General features: G+C 45.4%; 1 protein-coding gene across 1 annotated transcript in view; it reads right to left on the bottom strand.

Annotated features, from left to right (window-relative positions):
• The window catches only part of HUWE1 (HECT, UBA and WWE domain containing E3 ubiquitin protein ligase 1), a gene marked incomplete at its 3' end in the record, with an annotated part of 93,124 nt that overhangs the window by 40,509 nt on the left and 40,060 nt on the right, over nt 1–12,555 (bottom strand). The window contains 7 exon segments of the mRNA XM_036740106.1: nt 2,624–2,835; nt 3,449–3,540; nt 5,664–5,841; nt 5,964–6,070; nt 9,257–9,337; nt 9,964–10,065; nt 11,678–11,803. Coding sequence (XP_036596001.1) covers nt 2,624–2,835; nt 3,449–3,540; nt 5,664–5,841; nt 5,964–6,070; nt 9,257–9,337; nt 9,964–10,065; nt 11,678–11,803 — 898 coding nt within the window.

The following is a 12,555-nucleotide window of genomic DNA, read 5'->3' as shown; positions in this document are numbered from 1 at the left end:
ACAGCTCAATCAGGCCACGGCCTGCAAAACAAAGCTCTCCTCATCCCAGCCATCCATTTGAATGGTAATTCTGCTGGAACGCTCCACTCCAAAGCACCACATATGTTCCAGAACAGAGAAACCTCTCCTTTTCCTCTCATTTCATTTTCTGGATCCACGGAGAGAACACTGCTTCCCTGGCAAGCTGCACTGCTGTCCCTTGTTCACCACTTCTGGCCTGTTCCTCTACTCCTATCGCTAAGCAACCCTGTCCTCCTTGCCCAATTTCGCACCCTTTCTAGATAGCGGTGACTATTCCTGAGCAAGGCCCCAGCCTGGCAGCTCCATAATCTAAGCATTTTCTCTCTGACCCTGAATGCCCACAACTTCCTATGCCATGCTCTGAAGAGTTCCCTACCCAGCTAAGCTTGAGAAAGCTTCCTTGGAGCCCTGATGTGGTGCCTCCAATCCCTTCTCCCAATCCAGTTTGCACCCTCATCCACCAGTTCAAAGCACTCTCTCCAAAGTTGCCAGTGATCTCTTCTTCATCCTCATTCTCCCCTGACCTCTGTGGCCTCTGACATTGTGGGTCACTCACTCCTCCCTCTCTGACCACTCTTGCTCTGTTCTGTCTCCTTGTAATATTAATTAAGTTGGGACTTTTTTTTTTTTACTGTTTTAGTATGCTAAATTAATTGTCTTTGCTTGAGCCTTACTAGGTACAAAGTCCCAGGCCCAAATCCCTAATTACTAGGTGCTAAGCCCATGTGGGCATGAAACCCTCAGGGCCCTAAGGGGAGTTGCTAAGACCAGAGCCAACACCAATGCACCCAAGTTCTGTTCCCTCAGATGAGGTCCGAAGACTGTATAAAAATAGAGAACAGAGCTATCTGCTTGAGGCTCTCACTCCTGGAGGTGTGTTAGTGTGGGACTCTGGGCAGTCGCTCTAAGAGCCACCCTGAGCCTCAACCCAGATGTTGATGGTTTCTTGGTAACTATGAATTGTGATTTGGTCTGTTTATGTTGTATATGTTTGTAACTTGTTTGTACTTGCTCTAAAGTTCAGGGTGCTGGCTTTTCCTCCTGAACTAATTGAGTTTCTATGTCTATGTTGGATTAAAGCAAGATTGTTAACTCCTTAATGCTACTTTCCTTAGTAAAGCAGATCGAAAAACCCTGTGCTGGGAGCATTCTTGTCGTTGGGCTCGTGTTGTGTCTTTTACCCCCACAACAGCTGCGCGCCCAATTGCTAAAACACTCCTCCTCCAGGTCACACCCTCTAACCCCAGAGGCCCCAGGGTTCTGTCCCAGGCCCTCTAGACTGCTTTACATGGTAAGCTCCCGTGGGGCTCATCTATCAAGTTTGTACAGGAGTTTTGTTGAAGTAATTGGAAAGATCATGAGCCTGTGTCACAGTCCCACTCCTCATCCCTCCAATCTAGAAAACCTACCAGACTGAATTCTGATGGGGGAAAAAACCCAGTGAGTCATTTGTCCAGCCCAAGTTGGCACAGACAGTGAGTTGTATGGAAAATGGGTATGAGGCTTGATCAGGAATGCACCAGAGGACATTCTAGCATAGGCAGAGGCCGTGGACCTTCATTGAGCAAACTGCCATCTAAATTTACATAGAGGAAGTCACGTCCTGGAGAGCCTCCCTTTGCTTCATGCTTAACACAAGTGACTGGAATAACTATGTGCTTCCTAACAGGCCTGGAGAAAAAAATCTGGAAGTCATTGGTGTAGAGTCCCTCCCCCAGTACTAACTGGGAGGCAACCATGTTCCAAGAATCAGGGTGACATATCAGGCAACTCCAATTTCCTTATGGGAGGCCAGAAGGAGAGAGCAGCTTAAGACTTGCTGCTAAGCAAAGGTTTCTTCTCCCGCTTTTAGAAAAGTGAACACTTTGAAATGACCCCAAAAATGCTTCTCAATCAAATTTCTGATACCCAGTGGATTCAAGACATCTGCGCTGTTGCCTCTAGGCATGTCCATTTCCGGCCTACTACAAGCAGGTGGTCCAGATGTCCTTTGTCTCTCCTGGCACCTTCCCCCATACTCCACCTCCCCTGAACTTAGAGAGCAACAACTCTATGCACCCACATCTATTCTCTCTACAATTGGCAATAGAGGATCTTACTGGAGGCAGCATGGCCTGGTTGCTATGAACCAGCTTCCAATTCAGGGAGACCTGATTCAAGCCCTGTTTCTGAGACCAACTGACTTGGGCACATGGGACACTCCAGGTAGCTCTCTAAAAAGGGCCCACTTGTGTAGGCAAAAGAGCATCGCAACAACATTGCTCCCCATCCAGCTGCCTCTTCTTCCAATGAGATAAGGTCCCCAAGGAACTACTTGGGATAAACAGGTGGCCCCCTCCCACACTAGGTTAACTGAGCAGCCTCCGGTATTTGGGGGCTGAAGGACTGAATGGATGCTAAGCCCTTCCCACAATGAGATTGGATGACCTGCTCAGCTTCACACCCTCTTTCTACGAAAGATGGCACCTGACCTTGGAAGGTAGAGGATCAGCATCCAATAGGTGGGAGAGACCTTCAAATAATTTTCCAAAGAAAGAAGGTCACGTAGTGAGAAAAGCTGGCCTCAGTGGGGGACAAAGCTGAAGGCATTGGAGAAACTCACTGCTGGTTTGAGTCGGTGTCGCTTGGCGCAGGGGGATTAAAGCTCTGCATGGCCTGCACCTCCTCCTCTTCTTCGTCCTCACTGGATGCCTCTTCTGCAGCATGGTTGGCTCTCTGAGGAGGAGCTGTACTGGTACCGTCTGCCTTCTGAATGGAGGGCTTCTGGCAGATATATTTGGGGTCCCTTCCAAGGTTACAGATCTCTTCTAACAACTAGGGGACAGGAATAACAAACGATTGGTAAAATGCACAGAAGCCAATCATGCAGGAGGCACAGACAACCACAAGGGCAAGTGGAAATATAATGTGGGGACTGCGTTAGATACAGAGCCCTAAAGCAGGTAGCAGGAAGGGGTAATGTTGAGTTTCCTATCGGATACTCTTCTGTGTGTTCTGCTGGAGATGTGGAAATGGGCTTTTTGGGGTTGGCTGAAGTCCTGAATTTTAAGAACGGAATGTGATGCACAGTGACAAATTCTAGAGAGTGGCCGAGCCACTTAGTAAAGAGGAGTGACGAGTGGGAAAAGGGAGGAGTTGGGATTCACAGACCATGCAAGGAAAGTCCTATGCAAGAACTCAAAGGGGTGATAAAACACACATTGCCAAGCCCAAAGTCAGCACAAGGGTGAACTGCTTTACAACTAACTCTCTTCCTCCTTTCCTGAAGGCTCCTCATCAGGAGGAGGGAAATTCATCATCGGGATCATTCAGAAGAGTTCAGTTCCGGCTTCTCCCTAGGCCCTCAGCACCCTTGAGTTATGTGGAGTCTTGTACACACAGCTTACCAAAGAATGTCCTCTAGCGTGACACACAAGTGGCTTCCTACCTTGATAATGGCAGTTGTAGCATCTGTCTTCAGGGTAGGCTGGTGCCTCATCAGTTCATCCACCGCACTGCCGAGGTTGGAAGCAGTATCGCCTAGGGAAAAGGGGACCAGAAATGGGCCCATTTCTCCCTCAAGGCCAACACGGGCCATCAACTGGTTGTAAGTGAGCACATGCCTGCCTGCGGGTGGGCTGCGTTAGGGACTGATGGCTGTGCCTAGTGCTGCACCAAACTTAGCTGAATCTATATAGCAGATCATTAACACTGGCTAAGGAAAGATCAACAGTGACCAACCCTTCAGCTGTCCAGTCAGTGGATATCGGCTCCTTCTAGAATGGAAGCCCAGAAGTGAGAGCAATGTCTGCATCACACTTTTGGCCTAGGCTGGCTAGAGACAGCACTCCCCTCCCATCTTTCTAGTGCTAAGCAACAAGAAGCCCATCACTTCTGAGAAGGGCAAAGGCAGAAGTTAGCACTGGAGGAGCCTCTTCATTGGCCACCAAGTTGCCAGTGGCAGGGAGAAGGGGTGTCTCCAGACACTACCAGGAGGGCCGGATTTCACCTTCATTTAATGGCTATCACCCTGCCCAAATGAGATGTTTAGAGATCTTTAGCTCAATCATCAAGCTATTTAGTGCCAATAGGGTGAGGAAGTCAAAAGGTGAGTCCATTTAAAGCAGCAACAAAAAAATGGAGATCTATACAAATACCATATGAAATAATTACAAAATACTTTCAAATTTTTTTGAGTGTTTTATAATTATTTTTATACAGAAGCTTGTATTTATTTTTATGTTTTTTTTTTTGGGGGGGGGGGGGGCGCTCCTGTCTCCAGGGCTCTACTGACTGTGTCACCTAGCAGCCCCAACACTCAAAGTAATATCAAGATTCCTTTAGGGAAAGGGTTTTTCTGAGGGCATTCAGGAACCCTAGGAGGATCTCTAATACTTGGATACTTCTTAATTTTCACTGACTTCTGACTGAAATGTAGCATTTTCTTGAATTATTTAAAAGCATCATTTTGAGAAAAAATCAGTCTGAGGTTTTCTCAGATTGCCAAAGGGTGCCTTAACCCACAAGGAAAGGTCAAGAAGCCTTGATTTAGATGCACAAAAGGACTAGAATGTCACAGAAAATAATTTTTAACATGAGGAAATAAAGTACGTCCAGATAGCAAATTACTCGACAAAGTAGTAATTATCAAAATTCTTTGGTACTGATTAAAAGTCAAATGAATGAGAGAAACAAGAATCAAACAGTTTCAAAACCCAAATGCGCTCTGATCCACTCAAGTGCCCAATGTCCTCAGGGGAAGGACCGTACCCCTTCCCTCCCAGCATTTGACAACTGCTCAGAAAATGCGAAAGCAGCTGGACAAAAATTAGGATTCGACAAACATCTTCAGCTCCAAAGGGATGCAATATGCCAAAGTTACACCCTAAAAACCTTAGAAGACAATCCCAATGCACCCGAGAACTAGGTGCTAGGAGAGGACAAAGGACCAAATGAATAATTTACATACAAGTTTCTAAAGCAACAAACTCGAGGCAAACTTTCAACAGAGAAAAAGTCTTGGCTTTCAACAGTTCTGATAAGAAACAGTCTAATCTCCACAATCCATAGGGAATCAACACAAATCAGTCTTTGAGACAAAAACCAGAAGGCAAGTGGCCAAAAGAGATGAACAAACAGTTGGGAAAAGCAGAATGATAGACTTGGGACAATCAGGAAAGAGTGAACCCAACACTTCTGTGGAAAGAACTCACTCCACAGCCAAATGGGAAAGGCAAGGCTGCTGAGGCTCAGGCTCAGACTCAGACATGCGTAGTGGCCCAACTGATAGGGAAAGAAAATGGCAATTACCCAAAGTGAGTAAACCCATGCCGATAGCCTTTGTGCCTGAGATCCCAGCATTTGGGGAAATGCCCAAAGAGCTCAAAGACAGAAAAGGCATCTCAGAAACCAAACTGAGAAAAAGTCTTTTTTTTGTTTTTGTTTTAAATCTTCATTCATTACAACTAAAAGAGAATAATCTATTTGGAAATGAATTTAATATTAAAAGACAAGTTCAAAAATTGGCAGGGGGGGGTGGGAGAAGAAGAAATCGAACCAATCAACCAACTGCCAAATGTGGAAAACCAAGTCAGCTTTGGGTGTGGCTACAGGTCTCTACCTAGTGGCCATGCTCCACTAAGACGCTGACAATGGGAACTCACCAAGGGGATCTGAACTCCTCCTCCTGCGCATGGCTGGCAGGTAATCTGGAGAAAGCAGTACTTTGAAGAGACGTTCAAAAGGCTGACACTGCACAAAGGACTGGAGGCCTCGAGCGTTCAAGCACAGTGCACTAAACACATTGGGCAAGGAGCCGAGGACTTCTCGGGTTGCAGGAACCTCCAAAGAGAAAAAGAAAGATGATATGGAACCTGGGGGGCACCCTGAGGAACACTCTGTGTCTTGGGGAATCAAAACAGGAACAAAGCCCACCAGTTCAGGTGTGAGAAAGGGGCACTTACATCTTTGATAAGCAGGGCGTGTAGCATGACATCGGTCAGCCCATTGTCTTGCAGAGAGGACAGGAGGGAGGGTTCTTGGAACACAAACACAGTGACCACTTCAGTAGCTGAGGAAAGAAGGGTTTGGAAGAAGTGAGATCAAATAAAACAAGGGAAGGGAAGCAGCTTTTGTAGAGAGTGACTACTTTGTGCTAAGGACTGTGCTAAGTGCTTTTTACAAATCACATCTCATTTGATACTTCCAACAACCCTAAGCTAGGTTCTGTGTTATAGCCCCATGTTACAGTGGAGACAACTGAGACAAGCCATCTGATAACTCCAGCACAAGCCCACTCTTCCAAGCTCGCTGCCTTCCTCAATACACCTCGAAGGGTTTATAAGACTCTTCTTAACATAACTGACTTTCGCCATTAAGTCAGTCTCTGTCCCTTTTCTATCCTAACCATGCCATTATTTTTCTTCTGCTTCTCCTCCTCTTTTTAAGAGAGGCCTTGTCCCAGGCCTCTTGGGGCCCTGCTCCTAGGGATCTGCTGAGTGAATCAATCTGAGAATCCAGCACAGCAAGACTGGCAACAGTCAAAGTGTTTGATAAGAACTGCTCGGATGACCTGAAAGCTCAGAAGCCAAAGCTCAGGGAGGGGTGAACAGCCCACAAGCAAATAGCTGAAGTGATAACTCTCAGCCTGGTTATCAGCAACTGAGTTACTCTATAGTCTGCAGGCAAAAAAACAAAAAACAAAACAAAAAAAACCCCAACAAACCCAATAAATGAAAATCAAAGGATGGGAAAACAGAGGGACAGGTGGCTATCTCCTAACAAGGGGGCTGGAACCTCCCTGAGGGCTTTTTGGCCCCAGGGTATTTCCCCGTGTCTGTCAGAGAGACTGACTGATTCATACCCACATTACCAACAGAAATTACAGCACTCAGATCCACAAACCAAATCCTGACAAATGACAAAATTCTTCATTTAACAAGAAAATTCTGAAGGAAACAATGAATTATCCTAAAATACAGAACCAAGTGAAATAAACAGATCCCAGAATGTGACAAACAAAATTGACAACAATGTCCCAAATGAAAGGCACCTAATTATACACCATCTCAGCCAATTTGGTAGAGGTCATCAGAGGCCATTTCATTTGGGTTTTTTTTTCCTCATAGATTTTTTTTCTTATTATAAGAAATGGCTTTCTTAAGAGGTGAAGTGTAGGGAGTTAGTGTCGACCCCGGGGCCGCTCAGACCCTAGCACTTGGCCTGTTTCCTGGGTAATACCAGCCAGGCTTAGTAGGAGTTGGAACGGTAGGCGCCTGGAGGAAAGACTTTCGTCCCTAGCAGCCCCCCTAACAGCCCCCCCTCTTGCTCTGATAGCCATCCTTTCTCATGCAGGCAGAGTCCATTCACCTAGGACTCACAAGCCCAGTAGGAGGAACCCAGCTGGTCACTACCTAATGCTCTTGAACCAGTGCCTAACACAAACATGCTTTAATTAATGGGAACTTCTTGGATACTTTACAAGGGCATCCTGCCCCGTGCCTCACATAGCTCATGCAGTCTGATACCAGTTTGTATCCTGCCCGAGCCTTCCCACGCCTCTTCAGATACTGTAGAACAGCACTCCCCTCCTGTTCCCAGCCTTTCCTGTCACTGTGGAATAGCACTCCCCTCCTGTTCCCATACTCCTATGGAAACCACCTTACCACAACCCTAGTTTTCCCATACACTTGTAGGCAATATAGTTTATAATAATCCAGATTCTTCCCACCAGATATCGCTACTTACATCTAATCTAAGTGCAAGAATACATTACTGAAGCACATCCCTTTTTTTCCCATGCCTTCATCCCCTTGAACACCTGCTTCTGCTTATGTAGTGCAAAAACCTATAAATATGGATAATGGCTTCCAATAAATCAGAGTTATAACCATCTTTGCTCCCGCCTCATCATTGCGTACTGAGATAGGGCAACTTGCTGGTCAAGACCCTAACAGTGAGAGGTGGAGAGGTCCTTTGGGAAATGTCGGTGACGAATACAAAGATAAAAAACAGACTACTCAATTAAAGAAGTTCCCAGAGACAATTTGAACCTGAGGATTTGAATCCAATGAATGCTAATTCAAAGGGAAAACATGCAGAGCAGGGAAAACAGTCAAGTCAATGACTTCAACCAAACAAGTGAATTCAAGGATGCCAAGATGGCAGAGCAGCATGAAGCAGGATATTGAGTTCCTCCAAACAGATGTAGAAAATTCACCAGAGTCAAAATGACTGGGAAATCCAAGTGAAGAGTGAACAGTGAAGAGCTGGACACAACAAAAGATTAAGGGAAGGATTAGTCCAAAGCAAAACAAACTCTAGGGAGGTACAAAACATTTCTACCTCTTAGAACCCCAATTTGAGAGTTGCCCAACAATTGGGGAATGAATGGTATATGATTGTGCTGTAGGAAACAATGAAGGGGGTTGTGTCAGAGAAACCTGGGAAGACTTGCATGAACTGTTGCAGAGGGCAGTGAGCAGAACCACAAGGCCAATTTGTATGCTAACAGTGATATTGTAAGGAAAGGTTTAGGATCTCTGATTATCATAGTGAAGAAGCACAAATTCAGAGGACTCATGACAAGGCCTGCTCCCCACATCCAGATAGAGAGCTGAATGCCTCAGAACGCAGAAGGAGGCAAATATTTTTTAGGACATGGCTAAGGCTGAAATTTGTTTTGCTTATTTATGTGTTGGAAACAACGGTTTTGTTTTTCTTTCATTGTCAACTGGGAGAGGTTGGGGGAGAGAGGGAAGACAAAGCAGATTTTGCTGACTGAAAGATTTTTAACTAAATTTAAAACACATGAATGATGCAAAATTACAAAGAACAAAACTTAAGCTTGGCCCTGAAAAAAGTAATAGGAGAAGATAACCCCTCCTAACTAAAACACAGAACAAGGGAATGGGCAGGTATGGAACATGGCACGTAATGTCAGATTTTTTCATTGCTTGGTTTTGCTGAATTTCATAAAAATTCATTTTTATAAGAGACAGCTGTTTGGATTAGAAATGTTACAGGAGAAACCTAGGCACAATATGGAAACAAAAGACCTCAATAAAAAACCTATTTTTAAAAGTCAAGCAATATCTTCTATGTTTTATTACCAAAATTTAACAAAACAAACCCGAGGGATAAACTCTTTGAAGAGTCCTTCCAGCACTAAATCCGATAATGCAAAATGGCCAGGACTATGAATTCTCCCAGGAAAGACGACCCAAATTCAGTCTTATCAGGTACCAACTTGTCTTACCTAGCAGAAAGAGCGAAGGCCCATAGTACTCGGCATTACTGATGATGTGTTTCAGCGAGGTAGGCAAAGAGCCATCCATCACTAAGACAAAACAAATAGTAGGTATTTACCATCATCCTCTAAAGTCAGAGAGAGTAAAAAGCATCAAGTTCAGTCCAATTCCACAGTACCAACTTCTCTGTGAACATCATTCTACTTCCCTGCTGTTTCCCCCTCCCCCACTGAAAGAAAGGCAGTGCAGGGCTACCTTTAGCTTGGTTCCCTCAGCCCAGTGCTGCTTCATGTTTGGGGATGAAGCAATTCAGAGGCCATGAATTCACTGAGACTTTCCCGTCTCCCGGCCCCAATACTCTTCCCTATGTTTTCTCTTGTCTTTAAACACAAATCAAAGTACCACTGGCATCCAGGCTGACGCTCTCACTACACTGAGAGCCCAAAGCTGGTTGAGAAGAAACAAGCAACACCTGAGGGGACAGCCAAGCTAGCCACACTCCCTCCCATAGTGATCCTCACATGAGGAGCTGAATAACTTTCCAAGTGTAAGCCCCCACTCTGACTCTACTTCGGTTCGTTCTGATGTTTGATGAAGTCTCTGAAATCAGCCTCAGAACAGCTGCAAACTAATCAATCACTGGAAACGAGCCACCCTTGGGGATCTCTAGTCACTAGTGCCCACCAAGACAATCCGGTTCAAGTGGAGCCATTACCATGACGAATGCCATCAGAGAAGGCTGGGTCTTGGATGGCTTTCTTAAGAAAGTTCAGCATAGACTTGAGAAGTGCGGCACGTTGAGGAATGCACTGGACTCCTGCCAAAGGCAAACAAGAGGAGACTGGTTACACATGAGGTACTCAACGACTAGTGCACACAGTCCAAGTGAAACGACACTGTCCAGGCCAAAAGCAGCTGCAATGAGAATTTCATCCTTACATAGTTGGAGAAGAAACCGGGGGGAAATTCTGTTCTGGATGATTCTTACCAACAGGACAGCAGTGACGGGAACCTTGAGGAGAACTGAGCACTCTCTGAGAGTTTGTGAACTTGTCAGACAAGTACCCAAAATTTCCCAAGAGCAGAATTCAAAGGGTTCAGAGCAAGGCTACAGAGATCCAATTTACCTGAGGGCAGTAATGTAAAAAATGACACAGAACTAGTTCTAAGGACTAAGCTTGGCTGCAAAGGAAGACTGAGAAAATGGCCCTCCCACCACGTCCAGGGCAGAGAAATTGTGGATGTGGAAAAGTACATATTCTGTCACAGACAGGATCAACTGAAATGGCTTCCCCCTTGTAGTTCACTCCTTATTAGAAGGGATAGCTACCTGCGCAGGGTAACTGCCACAAAGCTCGGTGGCCAGCATAGTGAATCCACAAATATCTTGACACCTTAAAGTATATGATTTTAATGAGACAAAAGTCAAGCAGGAAAAATGTCCGGTCTCTTTATTTGACTTCCCGAGCACAAGATAGGGATGGCGGTGATGCTTCTGAGTGGACTTGGCAATACTATGATATGGCAAGCCAAGTAGCTAATGCCGTCAGGCTAGTTTAAGAGCCATATAGCTTCCAGAACTATGCCCTCTAGTCTGCCTTGGCCAGAGTCCACCTAGAAAAGGCACTCACAGTTCTGGGTACAACTGTTTGAGACTGCCACTGATACACCAGGCAGCAATCAGAGGAAGGTCATGAAGAGGGTTAAGGGTCTTGAATCCAAGCCATATTAGGGTCAAGTGAAAGATGTCGGGATTGTTTAGGCTGGAAAAGGGGCTAGGGGAGCCAATCCCTAAGAGTCAACGTAGAAGAGGAATAAGACTTTCTGCTTGGTACTAGAAGGTAGAACCAGGAATACTTGGGGGAAAGGAAAGATGCAGATCGAAACTTTAATGCAAAGAAAAACCTCCCAACCATCAGAACTGGCCTCGAGTGGAATGGGCAGCCTCTTGGGGGTGGTAGTTTTCCACTCATGGAGAAATTCAAATGAAGGTTGAGGATCCCCTGTGGGACCACTGAAGTACTTTGAAATTCTTAACGTTCTGTGATTTCAAGATGCATCAAATACAGAGCATGAGGTGAGCTGCTAAATAACTGTACTAAGGAGGCTTATCAACAAGTGTCCTGGCCCTGAAGGGAGTATATTAGGAAGATGAGCTTAGGAAGAGTTGGAAGGATTTCAATGTGCCCTGACAGGAGAAAAGACTGATGGATATAGATGTGCAGAAATTGGGCACAGCCACTGAGAAGAAATCTTCACCAACAGGCAAGAGTCTTCACCTCAGCTGATCCAACTAGAAATTGAGGTCAGGGCATCCAATAGCCAGAGTCCTCAAGTCCCTCACAGCTTGGAGATCCCCAATCTTAGTGACCAATTCCTCTGCAAACCAATAGCAGCTGTGCCCAGTGATACCATGTCAGACTACACACCAGTACGGGGAGGGAGCATGACGCTGCCGCTGATGCTGGGAGCCCGGGACCTTGTTTCCACATCAGGTCGGGGATCTACCGAAGCGGTGGATGGGCCTGGACTGCTTTCCATGGCTACATCTGCAACTGAGGAAGAAATCAGGAGGGGGAGGGGGGAGAGAAAATAAAGTGAGAGAAAACTCTCAATGTAGAAAACTAAGTTTTCCAAAGCAGATGATCAAAATGAAAGCCAGATCAGAGACAAGGAATTCCTATACCCCTTGTAAATGAATTTCTAATGGTTCATAGTGAAATTCTTAGACCATCCCAAAAAGCGTTTGATAAGGGCAGTCCTGGGAAGTTTGAGCAAGATTTTTATTACAGTAACATCTCAAATATCCAGGTTCCTTATGTGGCGACAATGACAATCCAGGGAAATTTAGTGCATGGAACTGGGGGTACAAAGAAGGAAAAAAAGGAGCGTCCTAACATATTTGCAAGTGTAGTAAGAGGGAGAATGAGAGATCCACGCAAGATGCTCTAAAGCCAATCTGAGGGGGGAAGAGATCCCATTAGGTAGTGAAAACAAGAGAGGGGTCATGGAAGAAATGGCACCTGACCTGGGTCAGCAAAGAAGGGCACAATGATAACAGATAAAAGAGAGTATGATCAAGGCATGCCTTACTGCCTGAGGCTGAGAGAAGGCAGAAACAAGAACTCCCAAGTCAGAGCCCAAACGGAGGTCCAGAAGTTGTAATGAATTGTAATGAATCCTGTGTATCCTTAATCCTCATGTGTTTTAGTCACTGGAGAGCTTGCTGAGAACACTATTTAAGAATTCAACTCAAATCCAACAAGAAACCATCTCTCATATGTTGCAGGATTAGAGTATAGGAATT

Source organism: Trichosurus vulpecula, chromosome X, assembly GCF_011100635.1.
Source record: "Trichosurus vulpecula isolate mTriVul1 chromosome X, mTriVul1.pri, whole genome shotgun sequence".
NCBI lineage: Eukaryota > Metazoa > Chordata > Mammalia > Diprotodontia > Phalangeridae > Trichosurus > Trichosurus vulpecula.
The sequence above is the reverse complement of the archived record's forward strand: the minus strand, read 5'-3'. Positions and strand labels throughout refer to the sequence as shown.